The sequence below is a fragment of the Dipodomys ordii genome, unplaced genomic scaffold (genome assembly GCF_000151885.1).
Source record: "Dipodomys ordii isolate 6190 unplaced genomic scaffold, Dord_2.0 Scaffold49, whole genome shotgun sequence".
NCBI lineage: Eukaryota > Metazoa > Chordata > Mammalia > Rodentia > Heteromyidae > Dipodomys > Dipodomys ordii.
This window is the reverse complement of record NW_012267265.1, coordinates 7,264,565-7,286,817: the sequence shown is the minus strand read 5'-3', so window position 1 is coordinate 7,286,817 and position 22,253 is coordinate 7,264,565. Positions and strand designations below refer to the sequence as shown.

The following is a 22,253-nucleotide window of genomic DNA, read 5'->3' as shown; positions in this document are numbered from 1 at the left end:
CCTATCGAGCATTGTTAACTCCTCTGTTTTTTCCCTACCTTTCCCTCTCCACCTCCTCAACCCCTCCCACCACCGCCCCCCACCCCGACATTGTAAAGTTGGTTTTCAACATAGTGATCTGTACATCTCATCATCACTATGGATCAACCTGCATCCCCATGTAAGCATTCTGCTATACCCCTTCCCTTCTCCAATTACAAAAATGTATATATAAGATGCAGAACACCAGAATCAAACACAGTGAGAACAGGGGTTATACCATGGGGGAAGATCACACAGAAGAAACAGGAGCAAGAAAGCAAAAAACCACTTGTGTCCCTGTATTGGGGTATATTTTGCTTAATATTATCTCATGTGGTCATATGTACATAGGCTTTGACCTTCTCTGCTTGTCCTAGACATGGACTAGTCATTGCAAACAAGGGAAACCATGGGACCTATGTTTCTTTGGGCATAGCTTACTTCACTTAATATAATTTTTTTCCAAGTCTTCCATTTCCTAACAAGTGGGACAATGTCATTCTTTCTGATGGAGGCATAGAATTCATATATATATATATATATATATATATATATATCACATTTTCTTGATACATTCCTCTACTTAGGGGCATCGGGGTTGTTTCCATATCTTAGCTATGGTGAATAATGCTGTGATAAACATGGTTGTTCTGGTAGCTTTGGTATGATCTTTTTTGTGATTGCTTCAATGAAATAGAAGAAGCAATAAAAGACCCCAAATAGCAAAAACAATCCTTATTAGAAAGAACAGCTCTGGAGGAATATCAATTCCAAATTTCAAACTCTACTACAAAGCCATAGTAATCAAAACAGCCTGGTCCTGGCACAAGAACAGACCTGAGGATCAATGGAATAGAAATTAAGACCCAGAAATGAACCTATAGCCACCTAATCTTTGATATGGGAGCTAAAGAAATAGAATGGAAGAAAGACAGCCTCTCCAGTAAATGGTGCTGCAAAATTGGTTAAACACTTGTAGAAAACTAAAGCTATATCCATATATATCACCCTGCACCAGAATCAACTCCAAATGGATCAAAGACCTCGAAATAAAAGCAGAGTCCCTGAAAACATTATGGGAAAGAATAGGAGAAACTCTAGGGCTCCTTGGCACAGGACGAAATTTTCTTAATAGAGACCCAGAAACACAACAAATCAAAGAAAGGTTGGACAAATGGAACTGCATTAAAACTGCAGAGCTTCTGCAAGGCAAAGGGCATAGCTAGCAAAATCAATAGAAAGCCCATGGACTGGGAGAAGATCTTTACTAGCCATATAACAGACAAGGGTCTCATATCTAAAATACTTAGAAATCAAAAACCTAAATCCCCCAACAACAAATCCTCAAAGAAACAACTGCCTGATCAATAAGTGGGCTAAAGACTTAAAGAGAGATTTCTCTGAAGAGTAAATAAGAATGGCCAATGGACACATGAAGAAATGCTCAACTTAGCCATAAAAGAAATGCAAATCAAGATAGCATTGAGATTCCACTTCACCCCAGTCAGAATGGCTATAATCAAGAAATTTAAAAAACAACAGATGCTGGAGGGGATGTGGCCAAAAGGGAACTCTACTGAATTGTTGGTAGGAGTGTAAGCTTATTCAACTACTTTGGAAAGCAGTATGGAGGTTCCTCAAAAGACTCCACATAGAGCTCCCCTATAACCCAGAAATCCCACTTTTGGACATTTAATTAGTTTTTGAAAATATATATTCAGTTGTCAATGGGCTTGTATCTTGATAGACAGGTTATAATATGCAGTTAATGGGCAAGAAGTGTACCTGGAATGCTTTTTTGGTCTGTTGAACATTTTTCAAGCTTTGGTTATCTATTGATTGACTCTGAATTCATACATTTTTATGAATTTATGAGTTTCATAGGATTCAAAAGATCATAACCCATGATAAAAAATAATGTATCAATTAAAAAATTGAAGCTTTTCCAAAACTATAGTAGACCCACAAGAGGAACCAACGATCAATGTGGAATGCAGTTTCCCATAATTTAAGAAAATACAATTTAAAGGGAAAATCTGTGCAAAAGCAAATGTTTCCAGGTCAACACTTTCCCTAACATGCTACTATTCAGTACTGGGTTTTATAATGATTCTTTAGCTCAGAGAAGAATTACTTAAAACTCTATAGTGAAAAAAAGAAGAAGAAGAAGAAAAAGAAGAGAAAGAGAGAAAGAAAGAAAATGAAGAAAAGGGTCAGATCATCCATTAGAATTTTAAGATTACTAAAAGAAAAATACAGTAGTAAGAATGATTGCCATTCAGACAATTATTCTTCCTTTTAAGGCATTATAAAAACAACTCATTATAATGTTTACATAGGAATAAGTATTTGTTTACAGTACACAGTACTGCAAAATAAGATTAATTATACTCATTATCTTTAGTCCCAGATGTAGAATCAAAGAGGAAGATTTGAGTTTAATTACCCAGGACCACTTATCAAGTTAGGGCCAGACTTGGGGGAACTCCAGAGTCCTTATTTCTCCCTTGGCCTCTAGCTATACTGTGTCTCTTGGGGCAGGACATGGGAGGTGAGTCAGTGAACCTGCCTAAGAAATCTGCAGTGACTCTATCAACAATGACTCTTATTCTGTCAGAAAACACTCTAAAAAGAAGGAGGCCAAAGCTGGTGAGAAATGGTCTTCCTCTAATGGGAGCCCAAACACAACTGTTACCTATTAGTCAATGACCAGGAAAATTCTTCTAAAATGCTCTTTGCTGAAAATTCTTATTTGAAAGGCTACGGCTGGCACTTAAACAATGGAACTTGGCTGTTCTGACAAGGGCAATGTTTTCATTGTTTGTTACCAACTGACAGTCAACAACCCCTATTTTTTGTATAGTCACCAGAATTGGATGAATTTATGTCTACCTCCGTGACACTGGGAAAAACCAGTTGACCAGGAAAAACCAGTGCAAGTCCTCCTAACAATAGAAGCTGAGAAAAGGGTTCTTTTTATGGTCATATACCTGCAGTCTCAAATACTCAGCCTTGGTGGCTCTTCCTCCCTTCTTTCCTCTTTTTCTTCCTTCCCTTATCCATCTTTCCCTCCCTCTCTCCCTCTCATTTATTTATTTTGGTGGAATGTGGGGAGGGTTTGATCTGAGGCTCTGGGACTCATGCTTGGTAGGCTGGTGTGATACTGCTGAACAACAGGTTCCTTGGGTGAGTTTTCTAGTCAGCCTAGTCAGAAGATGCCCTGGAGAAATAAGGAGAAAGAAATGCAAGGACTTACCACATAAGCAAGGTGTGACCTGGTAATTACGGCTGTGCTTTGACTACCCACAGTAATGTTTAGAGAGGAGCCAGCAGCCAGCCGAGGCCGTTGGTCCTCGGGCAGGGACACCTGGACTCTCACTTCTGACGTCATCACTGTGAGGCCATCTGTGACTGAGATCTCCATGCTGTCCTCCTGAGCAGAGGAGCCATCATGAATGTACTGTAGAGCATTTTTCTCAATATCATCATATGTAAACGTATCACCTTGAAAGAACAAAACAAGTTGCAAAACCAATTATCTCTTGGAACAATGTCTTTCATTTACATAGCACCTTTGTTCTCAGAATTTCAAAGTACATATAGAATTATAAACTGGAGGACTTATAACCTAATTAGTCCAGTTGTCCACCCAATACAGGCTTGCTTCCCTTTATATCACTCTTAAAAAAAGGGTATGTTAGCCTGTCTTTCCACTTTTCAAGGTAAGAACCTGTTTAGCAATGTAGTGTATACTTCTAAAGAGAGTTCTAATTTATTTTGATCTTTAAGGTTCTGAATCTTACTGAGCTAAAATCTGCCTTCAATACACTCCTTAATTCCTCTTGGTTCAGAACAAAGAATGAGCTTCCATTCTTTATGATAGCTCTTCTGGACTCTCATTATTCTTTTTAAAATTTTTTATTTATTTATTTTTTACTGTGAAAATACTATACAGAGGGGTTACAATTACTTGGGCAAGATAATGAGTACATTTCTTATCAAGCATTGTAGCCTCTTCCTTTGTTTCCCCTTCCCATCCCTTCCCCTCCTCCCCTTTCGACATAATGACTTGTACTTTTCATTGTTGCAACAGGTCCACCTGTATCCTTATTTAAACGACTTGTTTTTGTAATTGGAGGTATAAGGTGTTTTTTTTTTTAAATTAAGAATTGAAAAATATACTTGAGGACCAGGGGTGTAAGTTAGTGGTAGAACACCTGTCTACTGAGCACAAGGTCAAGGTTTTCATCATCAGGATAAGTAGAGAAGACAGGAAAGAGGAGGGGAAAGGAGGGAGAAAGATGGAAGGAAAGAAGGAAGGAAGGGAGGGAAGGAGGGAGGGAGGGAGGAAGGAAAGGAGGAAAGGAAGGAAGGAAAGAAGGAAGGAAGGAAGGAAGGAAAGAAGGAAGGAAGGGAGGGAAGGAGGGAGGGAGGGAAAGGAGGAAAGGAAGGAAGGAAAGAAGGAAGGAAGGAAGGAAGGAAGGAAGGAAGGAAGGAAGGAAAGAAGGAAGGAAGGAAGGAAGGAAGGAAGGGAAAATATACTTGAAGTTAGAAACTTGAGCTGAACAGTCAAGAATACTAATTCATAGTAGATTATGTATTTTGGAAAAAGTTTCAAGTTTATCCAAGTTTGGGGAAAATGAGAATAAACACAATTTGAATATATGTTTTCAACTTTAAGAATGATTAGAATATTAGAATATTACAATTTCTCCAAGATTTTTTTTGTCATAGAACTTTTATTATGACAACTGCCTCTACTGCCATGGTCCTAATCATTCCACACAACTCAGTAGAAGAACTAGGCTTCCCAAATGCTATTTTCAGATAGATTATTTGCTATTAAAATTGGTACTGGGCTGGGAAGGTGGCTCAGTGGTAGAGCGTTTGCTTTGTATGCATGAGGCCCGGGGTTCGATTCCTCAGCACCACATAAGAAAAAAGAAAAAAGCCAGACATGGCGCTGTAGCTCAAGTAGTAGAGTGCTAGCCTTGGACTGAAGAGCTGAGGGACAGCACCCAGGCCCAGAGTTCAGGCCCCACAACCGGACCCCCCCCAAAAAAAATAAATAAAAATAAAATAAATAAAATTGGTACTATATAATAAAAATGGATTTCTATATTCATCCTCAGTCTTCTTTTTCAGTATTGTGTTATTCTGTTTTACTAATGTTAGGGCACTATGTTTAAAGCAAGGTAATAAAACTAACTACAAACATCTTCAGGTCTTACATATTAACTACACAAATATAGGTTGAATGTAGTATTAAAGAAACAGGGCAATGACCATTGTACCCTTAAAATAGATCCCTTAGGATGCTTCAAAAGCTATTCTGATGACAATTCTTCAGTACATTTAAAGAAGTCTACCTTTGTGACTCCCAAATGCCTATTAATTGTTCTTAAGAATTCAATCTGCTTTTAAGGGCAAAGATTTGCTCCACTGAAGAATTTCAAAAGAACACATTAGTACATCTCTCAAAGAAACCATGTTAAGGTTTTGAGAAAGTACGGATTGTTATTGTCATAAGGTAGGGCATTCTTGGGTAACTATGCTTGAGGGAATAATATTCATTTTGATATACAAGGGCTTACAGCTTAAAAAATATGTGTTCTTTGTGCTCTTCTGTACTTTTGAAATAATCTCCCCCCCTTTGTCTCTCTCTCTCTCTGTCTCTCTTTCTCTCCCTCTCTCTCATTAGAGAAAGCCTACTTTCTTAAAAAGCTGGTCATATCACCACAGTATTACCTGGATTACATAATACCTCAACAATGTATTTTCTATTTTTAAAACATTATCCTTTTTAAAAAAAATGGATACACAAAGCTAACATTAGCAGAACCATAATGCAAAAATGATTGTAAAGATTCACCTGATAAACTAAGACATACAAATTAATCTGTAGGAAAAAGCAACAGGGAAACAGAAGAGGATAGTTCCTGAGGTGATGTTATAAAGGCATTTTCGAGCTTCAGAAACCAGTCTTCACTTCCCATTTCAGGAAGCAGCTCCACAGCTTTTGGAGTGGGACTAGGGGTATGTGAAGGGTAAGGAGGGGGCATGGGCAGAAGTGCCAAATTAAACCAGCAGACAAAAGCATCAAAGGAAATACCTCCTCACAGTTTTATCCTGCAAAGACACTTCACCTAAAATTGATTATAGAGGAAAAAATTCTTCTAAGCAGACCAAGCACACAGAGTTTAGCTACCTGCAGTCATGGGTGCTCGGGCCTCAGGTGTGTACTTAACCAGCATGCCATGCTTTGGAGGTTTCTGAAGTTCAAAGAAGAGTTCTCTAAGGGCTGTCTCAGCAGCTCTTACTACCATTTGCAGGCCTGCAGTAAGGAGAAGAAATTATGGTAAAAGAGAATAAGTACAGCACCAACTGTATACTCTGTATGCATTAACACCATCGGCCAAGCTGTAGGCCGGTTTGTGGGTAATATGTTATCAAAGAAGACTGTTTAATTCTAATCAAGAAAAACAGTTGATAGTCAATCCACAAATTGCAAGGAGGTTTTCCCCAAAACTTCACCTAGTATTAGGTAGCTCTGAATTGGGAACACTTTTTTCTTCTAGACAAATGAGGGCATCCACAGAAGAAAGGCAGAAGTAGGTCAGTTCTTAACAGCTAAGGCAGCTTTTCTTCCAGAAAATACTCGCATAAACTGGTTTTGCTTTAATTATTCTTCTCTTCTCACTTTCCTGAATCTACCAGAAGAGCCAAGTTTAATGCTGGCTACTTGGGCCATTATGAAAATGATGAATGGAACAAAAATGACATTTTTAAATATGTTTGATAACTTTTCTTTTGGTGGGATTGGAGATTGAACTCAAGGCCTTGCACATGATTGGCAAGTGTTCTATCATTTGAGCTACACCGACAGACCTTTTGGCTTTCAAAATTTTCAATTTCATAGTTTTGCCTGGGCTGACCTCACAGTATGATTTTCATACCTCTACTTCCTGCATAGCTGAGATTATGGCTATGGATCACCTCACTCAGCCCCAACAATTACTTTTCGACAAAACCCCATACAAAGAAATTACATAAGGATCCACAGAGTGCACCTAACAAAAAATCACCAGTCCATTATATGTCAGTAAAATGTCCCTTGGTAAAGGAAGAAATAAACTTCTAAAGAGTAAGCATACTAAAGAAGTATATAAAGTCATGAGCGAAGTAACTGGACCAGCTCTTCTAAAGGTTATTGTGATTTGTCATTTCTCCTATTTTTTCTTTACTTTCTAAATAGTAAACAAAAGCAGTCATTGCAATCTTCTCCCCTTCATTCTCCTCTCTGCTGTTACTTTATATTTCAGGGAAGACAACAAATCAAACTCCTAGAGAGTGGGAAATAAATTCTGTGTTGCATTCCATCACAAGGTTGGCCTCAGAAGAGTTTATTTCCTTCTCCCTGTGCTGCTTCTATTTGAATAAGAATGCCCACGCTTCTGGGAAAGGAGGTCACTGCTTTTTGGCTACTATCAAGAAGCTTGCAAAAGAATCACTGCTAAAATATGGTACTATTCCCAAAGTCATGTTTCTTCTATGGTCCCAGATCTCACCTATAGAAGTGCGGCCTCCTGGGCTGACCTTGAGCATGGGAGTTGTGACCTGAAAGGTTGGTGGCTGCTGATCAGCAGGAAGTAAATGGATGGTGAGGGCCATCTCTGGACTTGTGTGCTGTCCATCAGAAACTAGGAAGGTAAATATACATGAGCATGTACATAAATATAAATCAACATGTAGTCTGGTCAACTTCAGGCTGTTTACACAAATACATAGCTAGAAGCCTTTTCAGATTATTTTTAACACTTTAAGAGGTGCTTAGAGATGGAAAAAGTAAGCAAGCAATTAAGATTCTGTGGACTATTCTAACAAAGCTTTCCTATAAATAAAAACAAAGGAGGAGGCAATAATGCTTGTTAAGAAATGTACTCATTACCTTGCTCATGTAAATGTAACCCCTCTGTACAGTATTTTCAAAATAAGAAATTATTTAAAAAGAAAAAAGGAGAAAGGATCATCACACCAAAGTCATTCTAAGAGCATACTTGAAAAACAAGATGATTCTGATAAACATTAGTGGAAAGTAATACAAAATATATACTCTTACATGATCCTGATAAAAGTTTTTATTTAGAGAAATGTTTTCTGATTCGGTTAATTCCTCTGGTATTTCTGAAAAACACTTCATTTTTTCTTTCTTTTTTTGTCGGTTGTGGGGCTTGAATTCAGGGCCTAGGCACTCTCCCTGAGCTCTTTTGCTCAAAACTAGTGCTCTACCACTTCGAGCCACAGCTCCATTTCTTGTTTTTGAGTGGTTAATTGAAGATAAGAGTCTCACTAGGATGTTTCTGCTCCGACTGGTTTTAAACTTTGATCCTCAGATCTCAGCCTCCTAAGTAGCTATGATTACAGGTGTGAATCATGGGCACTCAGCTAGTATTTTCTTTTAACAGTGTATTTGTATCATTAGAAAATAATTTTTGAAAAGATAGAAAATGTCTGTCATAATATTGGTTTGGGAGGAACGGAATTCATTTTTACCTGCTAATTATGCACAATGTCATAATAAACAACACCTTTGTGAGAAAAACAGTGACCTCCAATTTTACTTCCCTGGATTACCTGCACCCCTGAGAACACTCATCAACAAAGGGAAATGAAGACAAAAGGGCTTGACCCCTGACTCTTATTTCTTATTTCTCTGTAAAGGCCAGGCTTGGAGGGATACTGGCACTTTCTTCTAGGCCCAGTAGCAAGTCAGTATCTATCTGTCCTCTTCTTAATCAAAGCAAGGCATTGCTCAGTGACTCCTAGTAATGATTCCATTTAGGTTTCAGATTTTTCTTATCCTTTTTTTGTTGTTTGTTTGTTTTTGTTTTTGCCGGTTGTAGGGCTTGAACTCTGGGCCTGGGCTCTGTCCCTGTGCTCTTCAGCTCAAGGTGAGCGGTCTACCGCTTGAGCCACAGCACCACTTCCTTGTCTTATCCTTGAAACATCTCAAAGACACTGTTAGCCTTTATAAGGTACATTCCATGTCCTAGGGCAATCCTGAAGTAGCACCTCTGAACATGACAACAAAGGTTTTAGGACTCTGGACATTCAGTCACTTGTAAAACTATTGCTGCTGCTTCTGTGTTTATGTCCCATCTTCGTTCCTCTGGGTCGTCACAAATGGGGCATATTATTCTAAATTTATGAATGTTTGTGGACAAACATACTATCAACTTTTCCATATATTTCAGTGGATTCAGGAGGCCCTTGAAAGTGAGGAACCTCCATGTTAAATAAAAATCAGTAATTGCAAAATAGATTTATTTCATTTGCTATCACTCTGTGTTTGCTTTATTCTGTGTGTGTGTGTGCGTGTGTATGTGTGTGTGTGTGTGTGTGCGTGCTTTACACTGTATTTGCTTTATGGTGTGTGTGTGTGTGTGTATGGGCATGCACGCGTGCCCATACACACACACACACACACACACACACACGTACTGGGTAGGACTTGAACTCACGTCCAGGACACTGTCCCTTAGTTTTTTTGTTCAAGGCTGGTGCTCTTGAACCAGATATCTACTTTCCAGTTTTGGTAGTTAATTGGAGATAAGAACCTCAGGAACTTTCCTATTGGGGTTGGTTTTGAACCAAGATCCTCGATCTCAGCCTCCAGGGCAGCAAGGAACACAGCCACCAGGTTCTGGCTTTGCTTTCCTTTTAAATGCCTGGGATGACTTTAACATTTTTATTTTGCAAAGAAGAAAATGACAGGATTTAAAACTCAAAGAGCTTTGGGCCTAGCACACAGCTGCTTAATATGACCAAAGCACAGCTTTCTATTACATGGAAGAATGCTATTTGCCAGTGTATATTACATACCTAGAAAAATAAATCAGGTACAATCAGTGCTTTGAAAGCAAGCACAAGAATTATAATCAAAATGATAGCAATTACATACCCAGCCCTCTCTTTAAGCAATGTTTTTGCCTCTTTGGGTTAAAAGCTCCATGCAGGTATCATTTGTCTCATGCGTATTCCTTGCTCAGAACTGCTCCCCAGAGCATCTGTGCTTGTCATGAAGCCAGTCAAGTCAGGAACATAAGCCTTCTTTCTCATCTTAACTGACTAACCAAAATGAGCTTTTCTCCTTCTTCCCATGGCTTAATGTCAGAGCTTGGGCTTGTTGCTGCATTAGCTCATTATCTGCCCAATTTACAATTCTCCTTTACAAAGTCTCCTAAAGGAGATGGCTTGCTTGTTACAAGATTCCAAAAGTTGAACTTCAACAACAAAAACAAGGAAGGGGAAACAAGGGAGGAGGCAACAATGCTTGTTAAGAAATGTACTCGTTATCTTGCCCACGTAATTGTAACCCCTCTGTACGGGTATTTTCACAATAATAAAATAAAATAAAATTTAAAAAACCCACAGAAATCTTTGGTAGAAAAAAATAAAAGAGGGGCTGGGAAGTTGGCTCAGTGGTAGAGCGCTTGCCTTGCATGCCTGAGGCCCTGGGTTCGATTCCTCAGCACCACATAAGCAAAAACAAAAAAGCCAGAAGTGGTGCTGTGGCTCAAGTGGTAGAGTGCTAGCCTTGAGCTGAAGAGCTGAGGGACAGCACTCAGGCCCAGAGTTCAGGCCTCACGACTGGACCCCCCTAAAAAAAAAAGAAAAAAAGAAAAGAACCCGAATCACAAAAATAATCCTTAGTGGAAAGAACAGTGCTAGAGGAATAGTAACACCAGACTTCAAACTCTACTACAAAGCCATAGTAATCAAAACAGCTTGGTACTGGCACAAGAACAGACCTGAGGATATAGAAATGAAGAACCCAGAAATGAACCCTCAGATCTATAGACACCTAATCTTTGATGAAGGAGCCAAAAAAATAGAATTAAAGAAAGACAGCCTCTTCAGTAAATGGTACTGGCAAAACTAGTTAAACACCTGTAGAAAACTAAAGTTAGATCCTTATATATCCCCCTGCTCCAGAATCAACTCCAAATGGATCAAAGACTTCAAAGTAAAAGCAGACACCCTGAAAACATTACAAGAAGGAATAGGAGAAACTCTAGGGCTCCTTGGTACAAGACAAAATTTTCTTAATAAAGACAAAGAAACACAACAAATCAAAACGTTGGACAAATGGGATTGCATTAAACTGCAGAGCTTCTGCACGCACAGCAAAGAACATAGCTAGCAAAATCAATAGAAAGCCCATGGTTTGGGAGAAGATCTTCACTAGCCATACAATGAACAAGGGTCTCATATCTAAAATACACTTAGAACTCAAAAAATTAAATACCTCAACAACAAATCCTCAAAGAAACAACTGCCCGATTAAAAGACTTAAAGAGACTTAAAAGACTTCAAGAGAGACTTCTCTGAAGAGGAATTAAAAATGGTCAATAGACACATGAAGAAATGCTCAACTTCTCTGGCCATAAAAGAACTGCAACTCAAAACAACATTGAGATTCCACCTTACCCAGTTAGAATGGCTATAATCAAGAAATCTAATAACAACAGATGCTGGAGGGGATGTGGCCAGAAGGGAACCCTACTGCATTGTTGGTGGGAGTTTAAACTTGTTCAGCTGCTCTGGAAAGCAGTATGTAGGTTCCTCAAAAGCCTACACATAAAGCTCCCTTATGATCCAGCAATCCCACTTCTGGGCATTTACCCAAATGATCACAAATAAGGCTATACTAAAGCTACCAGCACAACTATGTTTATCGCAGCATTATTCACCATAGCTAAGATATGGAACCAACCCAGATGCCCCTCAGTAGACGAATGGATCAAGAAATGGATACATATATATATATATATATATATATATATATGTATATAGTGGAATTCTATGCTTCCATCAGAAAGAATGACACTCCCCATTTGTTAGGAAATGGAAAGACTTGGAAAAATCATATTAAGTGAAGTAAGCCAGACCCAAAGAAATATAGGTTCCATGTTTTCCCTTATTGCAATAATTATATATCTAGGATAATCTTATCAGATGATCAGAAAAGCTCAAAAGTGACATACATATGATCATATAAGATGATACTAAATGATATGAACTCCAAGAGATGAACAAGAGTTTTTTCTTTGTCATTGTTGTTTTTAATGTACTATGTGATTTTTTTGATTGTATATTCTTCTCCCTATGGTATATCCCCCATTGTTACACTATTTGATTTTGTATATCTATTTATCTAATTTGGGGAGTGGAAAGGGAATAACAAAATGCTGAAACAAGGACACAGGATGACCCATTGCAACAATGATACTCACAAGACACTATGTTGGAAATGAACTTTACAGCCTTGGGGGACACTGGGGGGGAAGAGAAGGGAGAATAGGAAAAAAACAAAGGAGTAACAATGCTAGACAAATAAGGTACTCATTACCTTACTCATGTAACTGTAACCCCTCTGCACAGCATCTTTACAATAAAATAAAATAATAAAAAATGGTCAGCTCAAGGCCCATCACTCTGTTCTGTATAAGAGGCTAAAAAAGTCCTGGAGAAGTTGATGGATAACCTCCACCTACTCAAGCTTTCAGGTTAAAGCTGTGGCTTACAATGATTTCACATGTTTTTCATGTCCATATTCTGAGTCAGGGGCTTACGTTAAAATCCTTATTCTGCATTTTACATGCGTGATGGAAACCTGGACAGATTATTTATTCTTGTTGATCTTTAGTATCCTAAGCTTGAGAATACTGGAAATAATATCTATCTTTAGAAGTAAGGCAATATTTCCTGAGTTTTTTTGAAAAAGTCAAAGAAATTGTTTTACATTAGTACTGATTATATAAATTACTTTGTGGTCTGTCACTATGAATGGACAGTGGGTTCATATCAGCATGGACACAATATTGGAAGTTACTTGTGACTGAAGTGTGATTTTTAGCTCTCAAAGAAGAAAGGCTGGAAGTTTCTATCCCATCAAGATTTCTTCTTACATGAACTATATGAAAGAACACATGGAAGGTTGTTTCCAACAGAATCATCAATTCTAACTGAAGTTACTTAAAGATTCCATTTATTGGTTGTCTGACCTCAGCAAGAAAACTCGTCTTTATGTTGCTTCAACATGGACTCCAAGTTTGATTCTGCTTTGGCTGACTGGCAGTCAACTTCTGTTGCAGTGTGAACTTAACCTGGGGTGCTGAAAATTCTGTACACAGTTTTCAACTCACACTCACACTTAGGGTCATAGGAATTCTCCCTCTAGTGTCAAAGCATTCAATAACTGGCTCTATTCAAGATGAAGTACATAAGCACAAACATATCAACTGAAGTATGGTACCTGCAAGGGAAGAGTCCTATGGTATAACTCCTTTGAAAAACGAACTTACAGTTTAACAAAAATACCAGGAAGCGGGCCTATAAGTTGTAGAGGTGTGAGGTCAGGGTGGGGGAGAAGAGACAAACAGAGAAAGCGTAGGCAAATGTAGTTATAATATTCAATGCACATATGTGGAAACAGAATCAGATAAATTGAGGAGATAAATGGGGTAGAAGAGATAAAGGAGAATGATAAAAGGGATGATATGGATCATAATACAGTTCTCACAAACTGACATGTTGAATTGAAACCCCTTTGTACAACAACTTCAAGATAATTTTTTTTAAGACTAAGTACAGTCACTGTGCAAGAGCTGAGTTTAATACAAGGGTGATTATGTAACAATCACTGTTCTGGAAGTTTTACTATTATTATTTCTATCTTTGTGATGAATGATGAATTCAGATCTAAGGAAGATGAAAAACTCCCACGGCAAGCTGAACTTCAGGATGTCTGGTCCAGAGTCTAAGATATTAATACTATTATTTCTTTTAAACAAATATTAAGGTGAGTTGAATTATGGCTTAAATAACATTAATTTTTAACACCTTTGATTCTTTCTTTTTTTTTTTTTTGTCGGTTGTCGGGCCTGAACTCTGGGCCTGGGCACTGTCCCTCAGCTCTTCAGCTCAAGGCTAGTGCTCTATCACTTGAGCCACAGTGCCACTTCCGGGTTTTCTGTGTATGTGGTGCTGAGGAATCGAACCCAGGGCCTCATGCATGCAAGGCAAATACTCTACCCCTGAGCCACCTTCCCTACCTTTGATTATTTCTATGAATATAAAACTAAGCAATTACTATTTAACCATGTGATTATTTTAGACGAACTCTGTTTTGGAAGAAAGGTCATGTGAGTTTTAATACAATTTAGAAAATAGCTTAAAGTAACAATGAAGGTAGCAAAAAGAACAAGTAAACAAAGGAAGAAAACATTCCATTCTAATAACACTGGTATTAAAGTCTTTACCTGTGAAGTGGAATTTCACTGATTCTGGTAGACCTAAAAGAGTTAAAAGAGAAAGCCAGTTTAGGAAATATTTCAGAATCAGTGGCAGATAGAGAAAACACAAAATATGGGACAGAGGTTAGATGTTTTATTCTAAATTATTCTGATTGAAGAAATGATCAGTAGATCATCTGCTAATGTTATGTTGAATTTAATGATGCAAGCATTAATTTCAAATAGCAAAAGGAACTACATAGCAGAATAATTTTATCTCACAGCCGTTAGAGTGATTTATAACACATTCATTCAGATCCCATTTTATCAGGACATAAAATCCTACAAATTGACAAACGTGGGTGATGTTGTATATCACTGACAGTACTCTAGGTGGGTCAATTCCATTGTAGAATTGAGTGATGCCTGGGACATTGATTTACACACTGTAACCGTGTGAGAGATTTATCTTGTGGCATTTATCCTGTAGATTATACAGAATGGGACTCTGCTCTCTCTGAAGCAACTGGAGGAACCAAGGTAAGTATAGCAAATTCGGAAATTACTGCAAGCACAGTTGATCCTCTAATTCTAGGATATCCTGAGTTTCTTGGAAAGTAGGTCTCCTAAAGTAGGGGACAGGGAACTGGGAACATTTTCATGGGCTATTAGTCACCCGGTTACTAAACACTAGGGGTACTCCTCAGAGAAGTGACCTCTACACACCCTTAGTGATTTTCAATCTAATTGAATAGTTCACCACATTCTAAATGATTGAACTTCTATTAAATAATGACAAATACTTTATATGCTTACCATAATTTAAAAAAACCCTGTAATTATTTAACCCATGTTAACTACCACAAGAGAACATCAGCTGTACTTCTTTGAGGGCTATTAATAATCACCCTGATATGATCATTATACTTATTATGCATGTGTGATTTTTATCTCCATAAATATGTACAAATATTATGTCAATTAAAAATGCCCCAAATAGAAAAAACATCACCAGCCACCCACCACCCCAACAGGCAGCTGTTCAATATGAATAAATCTACTTTGTAAAAATAACACCATATATTCATCATGTTCTGTGGAGCACACATCTTAAAGACTGTAAATGAAACAGGCTCCAAGATTTTTAGAATCATCCCAAGGCATAAAAATCTTTAGGGACTCACAACCAGTGCTTCTTTGATCCCTGGATCAGTGCAACAGATACAGTGGTCAGTTTTAAGGCTATCCTAATTCAGTGTACCGCCTTCATGAAAAATGTCATCAGCTTTCCTCAATCTTAAAAACAAATAGCTCTCTTATGTCAAATCCTTATTATTAATCCCAGGTCAGTAACATTCTCATCCCCACAGGGAATAGTTCCGGGGGTTTAGGAAAACCCTCCCTGTTGAACTCCACTCACCACTGGCCTGTCCCAATCTCCTGGCCAAGTCCCTGTTCATCATTACAGTCAAAGAGTTCCTTAAGAAAGCCATTGCCTGCATTTTCAAACCTCCACCGGGTTGTCATTGGGATAAAGACGCAAATACTAATAGGTTTTCAGGAACTATACAGTCAGTCTGTCACCAGGCTCATCTCTGCCATACATACTAACACTTTTCTCGTTTTTTCTTTCTCTCTCTTTCATGCTAACTTATTTTCCCTCTCTCCTGCCCATCCCCCCCTTGCCTGCCTGCCTGCCTTCCTTCCTTCTTTCCTTCTCTCTCTCTCTCCTCTGTCTCTCTCTCTGTCTCTGTCTCTCTCTCTCTGTCAGTACTGGTGCTTCAACTCAGAGCACAATCCCTTAACTTTTTTGATGAAGGCTGATACTCTACTATTGGAACATTTCCACTTCCAGGTGCTGGGTTTTTGGGGTTTTTTTTTTGGTTATTTGGAGATAGTCACATGAATTTTCATTGTCAGGCTGGCTTGGAACCATGATCCTCAGATCTCAGCCTTCTGTGTAGTGAGGATTAATGGCATTAATCAACAATGCCCATCCTCATTGACCCTCTTTTGATACCCAGAACATCACTCTACACCACAACCTTTGCTCAGAGGGCATCTGCTCTTCTGAGCAACTTGCTCTTCCTTCAGGAATGCTTTTTGCACCACCTCAACAGGGACCAGGCACACTTAGCTTCATTAGTTTCTACTATCACTCTCTGCCAATTCCTTTCTAGGAATCTTCCACAAAGCCCTCAGCCAACGTCTGTCTTGTCATTTTAATTTCACCATTAAAATGTTTCTTCTTTTCCAGGGTTCTTATCTGTCTCGAAATAAACATTCATTACTGGGATTGTTTAATCTACTTGCCTCCATCTCTAGATCCTCACACAGGCCAAGAAGAGGGTCTGTGCCTCACCTCCATATCTCCAAGGCCTCCCTCGGTGACTGGCACATAGGTGCTACAAAATATCAGTTTACTAAAAAAGTATGAACCTTTGTGCATGAATTAATGGGGGGAAAAATGAAAGTGAGCCCAAGGCACATGGTGACCAATAGGTTGCAAGCTACCCAGGAATATCCACAGATCTCAAAGCATATGAGAGCATTCATTACCAGCGAAGGAGAAGGCCATAATCTCCTGGAGGTGGGGGGCTGCAGAGGGTGGACGGTACAGGATTTTGCCCTGGTTAACATCTTCCTGTGTGAAATACTGGATAGGAGAGTGAGGCTGATCCCTGTGCTCGATGATACCTGGGGAGGAAGAGATTGGCATGAGCATCCATTGTCACACTGATAGGATGGCCAGAGCCACAAGGCCTGCCTTGGTCACAGGTAGGAGATGTATCTTCCAGAAACAAATGCTCTCTGTTTGTTCCTTGTCACTGTTCTTCAATGATTCAAGGAAAGAGCAAATCTGAAATACTGATTTGCTCTTGACCAGGATTCATGTTACACATTCCACGGTAAGAAGAGAACCATTGCCCTTAATAGAGCTTAGAGCACATCATTCCAGAAGGCGTGGACACAGTACCATAACCACAGACCTTCACAACTGAGTTGCAATTTAAGTCAAGGTCCCTGAGAGATTCCCACAGATTGGTCTTCTGATGAGGCTGTAAAGAGATCTTTTTCTCAGCTTTCTCTGCTTGCTTTAGAATTGCCTCAGACTCTGGGAGGTACTTTGGCAACTGTGGCACAGATCTTGATCATTCTAAGGAGTTGGCTTGTGATCAGTGCTTTAAGGGCTTCAGGTTTGCCTGTGTTCATAAATTTTGCAGGCACTGGACTGATGCTGTGTTTATCTTCCATATTTTATTCACTCTTTAGAAGGAGGGCTTAGTGTAGAACTAATTCACCTTATGAAAGGCTGAGTGACTAACAGTCATTCTGCAGAAAGACAGCCCTGCCTGTTGGTTTGAAAAGAACTGGCACTGCGGACAGAACTACTAGCTACAATTGAGCAGATTAAAGAAGGAGAAGATGACTTCTAGACTGTTAATTTCGTTGGTCTTTATCAAAAGGGTCATGGAGTTTAATCTTTACGTTTTTATTTCTCCTTGGGGATTTTTGATAATGGCAGGAGTTGATCTTCGGGGAGCAGTCTCAAAGGCGGGAGCAGAACTGTCATAGAAGCATCTAATCTCCTTTTTGTGAGGGATGGCAGACCTCTGTTAGGCACAGGTCAAGCCTAGTGTTAAAAGAGGTAAAGGCTGGAGACTGATGGTGGGGCTCACATTTCCACATCGTCTATGACAGGAGGAGTGACTAATCTGATTGGGAAAGAAACTAGATATGTACAGCTCAGCCCTTTGGGGGCTCTGGTAGACCTTGTCCTCAACACTTGCTCAGTTTGATATGCTCACCCATCACAACATCGTCAGGATGTTTCTGCCTCAAGAGACAATGAGTATGTGTGACTGATCCTGTTCCTGGGCTAGTGGGGGCACTCAATTCAGTAGCATGACATTCTACAGGACAGGTTATCAGGGCCAAAACCAACATCTGCACCTGGCCTCTCTTTTAGTTCCAAACTAGAGGATGGGAGCATGGAGTGTTAATTAATACTAGTTCTTTCCTAAAATCACAATGAGAATGGATATGTATACAAGCATCAAAAATGCCAAGGTTTTAGGGCTGGTCTACAATTTCTTAACAACAGCATCACTGGAAAGATGCTTTACTGAACATCTTACCTTGACTTGGGTGCAGAGGTAGAGTGATATTGTATGTGATCTTTCCAGCAGGCCTCTCAGTGTTCACAAAAGACAAAGAATGAGGCTGAATGACACTTAGTCCATCTTCCCGAGCCTGCACAAAGTTTAGAGGAAGAAAAAAAAAGTGTGATAAAAACAAAAGCCGGAGGGAAAAATAAAGAAAATAAAAACAAGTTCTATTTGGGCTTTTAAAATTAGTCATACTTAGTAAAAATTTCTCCAAGAAGTCAAAAGAAAGGACCTGGAGCCCAGCATTAGGAAGCTCATGCCTGTAATCCTAGCTACTCAGGAGGCTGAGATCTGAAGATCACTGTTCAAAGCCAGCCCAGAAAGACCACTCTGAGAGACTCTAATCTGAAATTAACCAGCAAAAAGTAGAAGTGGGGGTGTGTAGCCTAGGTGGTAGAGCATCAGTTGTGAGTGAAAAAGCCAAGTGAGAATGGCAGACCCTGCATTTAGGCCCCAGTATGGGCATTAAAATAAAAAAAGGAGAAGAGAGAAGAGGAGAGGAGGGGAGGGGAAGGGAGGTAAAAGAGAGGAGAGGAGAGGAGAGGAGAAGAGAGAGGAGAGAAAGCTGTAGTTCAATGGTGGAGCTCTTGCCTAGCATATGCAAAGCCTTGAGTTGGATCTTTAGCACCACAAGTGAACAAAACACAAAAAGAGAAAAATCTGGGCTCTTGAATTACAGATTTGTCTAGCCTCAAGAACGTATCAGGGTTGCAAGGCTTTTTCAGCTTTTCCTCCATCATGACTCTTTTCTCTCCTTCCTTCAGCCCCTAAATTTTCTGTTATTGCATACTGAGGTATGTGGCAGACAGGGAATGTCCTCACAGATATACATTTCCCAGAGTTGACGTTCAGTGGGACACTTTCAAAAATTAGGCACCATGGCTGGCCATTGTACTGTTCACGGCTGGCCCACATCATAATGAGCTAAGGTTGAATGTGGCAAGCAATTCTAAACACCCAGATGAGAGGTTGAAATCTTGGCTCCAAGAGGTTCTTCAGCACCTTTCTCCTAACTCTAGGCTTGCTAATAGGAACTGAAATCTTTCTTATTTCAAAAAGCTAAAGACACATCTGCTTCAACTACCCCAAAGGACCATTTATTTAAAAAACACATAAAAATAGATAGGATTTCTCTTTGTCTCAACTCTGCTATTCAAAAGAACTAAATATTGCTTCCCTTTTCTAATTTCTAGGGCCTGATGAATATTGAGAGGTTGATGTGCATAAGGCTTTCACTTACCATTTACTGTGCACATGTACAATCTCTGAACACTGTCAACACTCAAAACCAAAACAGAAAAGATCCATGCCCCCATAACTAGGTCTAACAGTACAGTAGGCCAGCCACTGAAAAAACACAATGTGGAGATGAGTCAAGTAGATGCTAATCTGAGCCCTTAAGGGCCCTGGTGAAGTCCTGCAAATTGTCTTAAAACACAACTAACTTTCCTGATCTTCATAGGCTCTTCCTAACTGATCCTTGAAGGTGGGTGACAGTCTAATATGCTTTCCTGTTCTTTAAAATGCTGCTTCTTTCAGGAGAAATGTTCCCATTTAGAAAAGGATTAAGTGGGGTTCAGCTCATGGAGGAGGGTGTGGTATTCCTCCTTTTATAGTTAGAACTATAAAAAGATCGAGGGTTGCAGCTGCTTGTAATGGTCCCCAGGGCATACTTGTCCTGGGGAGAGGCAGCATGTGCAGGTTAAGACAACCCCCACCCCCCTCCTCATCATATTTTAGGCCCTTGCTCAGGTCTGGAATGTAATGAGCAAGGAAAATTAGAATTATGAATAGCAGCTGCTCTTTCTCCTCTAAAATAAAACAAGGACAGCAAATTAGAAATATATGCCCTGTATAAGGTGCTTAAAGCCCATCTACGTGGGCACAGATACGTGGGCAAAAATGCACAGGTTTAATTCATTGTTGTGTAGTGTCTGCCACCTTCTAACTTCAAAAGCATCACAATCACTGAATCTTCTCAAAGTACTATGAAATACTTTAAAAAGTCTAGATGCATCTTACACAAGAAAGTGATGAGACCACAATCATGGAAATAGGAGTCTGGAAAAGGGAGGTGTGCTCCAGTAAAGATAATAGACATTCTATTTTAGATTTTATTGATGCTACTTCTCTACTAATAGGAATGAATACAAGGTAGAGAAAGTGGGGATTTGAAGAAAGCAATACTGAGGTTGATATATATCAAAGTATGCTCAATTTTAATATTGGCTTCTTGAAATGTTCAATATTTATCAATTAAGAAGTGAAAGATTAAACTTCATGGTTACAGAAGATACTTTTCATAATGTATCTGTCCATTAAAGAAGATTACAGAATAATAGTCTTCATAATATCCGTCTTACCTTTGAATATATCCAGAGTCTAAATCCTTCTCCCCACCCCCTACCCTGTTTCCACTCTGAGCCAGCTTCTTCCCTGCATTCCAACACTGTCCTCCAACTGCTCCTCTCACTTCTAGTCTATTTCAGCTAGCCGCCAGCTTGAACCCTTTACAAAAGACATTATTAGAGCTCTGCTCAGCGACTATTGCAATGGCTTTCAAACTCACACAGAAAACTCCTGACAATGGTCTGGGGGGGGCATCATGTGCTATGCCTCACTATGGATACTCAGGTAGCACTGAATTCACATGGGTTATTCTTACCCTTTACCTATGCTCCAGAATTCTCTTCATGAGCAAAACCTTTCCCTCTATGTTCTTCACCTCAGTGAATGGTTGCTCTGTATTCTCAGAAAGTAGTCTTTCCATACCTAACTATCCATTAGTCACTGTGTTTCTATGTGTATGTGTGTTTATCTCCTTCCTTCCTTCTTTCCTTCCTTCTTTCCCTTCTTCCTTCTTTCTTTCTTTCTTTCTTTCCTTCTTTCTTTCTTCCTTCCTTTCTTCTTCCCTCCCTCCCTCCCTCCCTCCCTCCCTTCCTTCCTTCCTTCCTGTTTTGGGCTTTGTGTTTACTAGGCAAGTGGTCTGCCACCTAAGTCACACACTAGCTCTTTTTCCTTTTGTGATTTTTCAGACAAGGTCTCATGCTTGTGCCTCGCTTCAGACCCCCTCCATCTTCCATGCAGCTGAGATTGCAGGTGAGCACCACCAAGTCCACCATATTTTCATTAACCATTGATCAGCTGATGGGACACTCAAATTGTTAACCAAGATATGGCTATCTTGATTATTGTGAATAGCTCTAAAATGAACATTCATTTCTTGAACATGGTATGTTCACCAATAAACATGAACAAGTATCTCTTCAATATCTTCTTAACATTTAAACCTTAGTGTCCCTGAAGAGGGATCATGCCATGAACCTTCTTTGTTCTAGGCAACTGCAGTAGTCTGTTTTTAATATAGCCCAGCAACCAGAATGATTGTCTTAAGTCAATTACTGAAATTCTGGTTATGGAACTTTTCTGCTATAAACCTTTCAACAAATAATTTGTCATATTATCTTTCAGAAAACTCCATCTTATCTTGAAGGTCCTTCATGATATGACTATAATTTGTTGCTAGTTTTACTCTTATGGATTTTTTTTGGGGGGGGTCCGGTCATGGGGCCTGAACTCTGGGTTTGGGCACTGTCTCTCAGCTCTTCAGTTCAAGACTAGTGCTCTACCACTTGAGCCACAGTGCCACTTCTGGCTTTTTTCTTTTTTCTTATGTGGTGCTGAGGAATCGAACCCATTGCCTCGAGCATGCAAGGCAAGACTCTACCACTGAGCTACCTTCCCAGCACTCTTATGGATTTTATGT

The 22,253-nt window shown here is 39.4% G+C and overlaps 1 protein-coding gene across 1 annotated transcript in view; it reads right to left on the bottom strand.

Moving 5' to 3' along the window:
- The window catches only part of Fras1 (Fraser extracellular matrix complex subunit 1), a 452,968-nt gene that overhangs the window by 100,110 nt on the left and 330,605 nt on the right, over positions 1-22,253 (bottom strand). Inside the window, exons 34-39 of the mRNA XM_013020100.1 lie at positions 18,458-18,572; positions 16,878-17,015; positions 14,346-14,378; positions 7,590-7,721; positions 6,230-6,355; positions 3,278-3,525 (exon numbers count right to left, since the gene is read on the bottom strand). Coding sequence (XP_012875554.1) covers positions 3,278-3,525; positions 6,230-6,355; positions 7,590-7,721; positions 14,346-14,378; positions 16,878-17,015; positions 18,458-18,572 — 792 coding nt within the window. The remainder of the gene's footprint in view (positions 1-3,277; positions 3,526-6,229; positions 6,356-7,589; positions 7,722-14,345; positions 14,379-16,877; positions 17,016-18,457; positions 18,573-22,253) is intronic.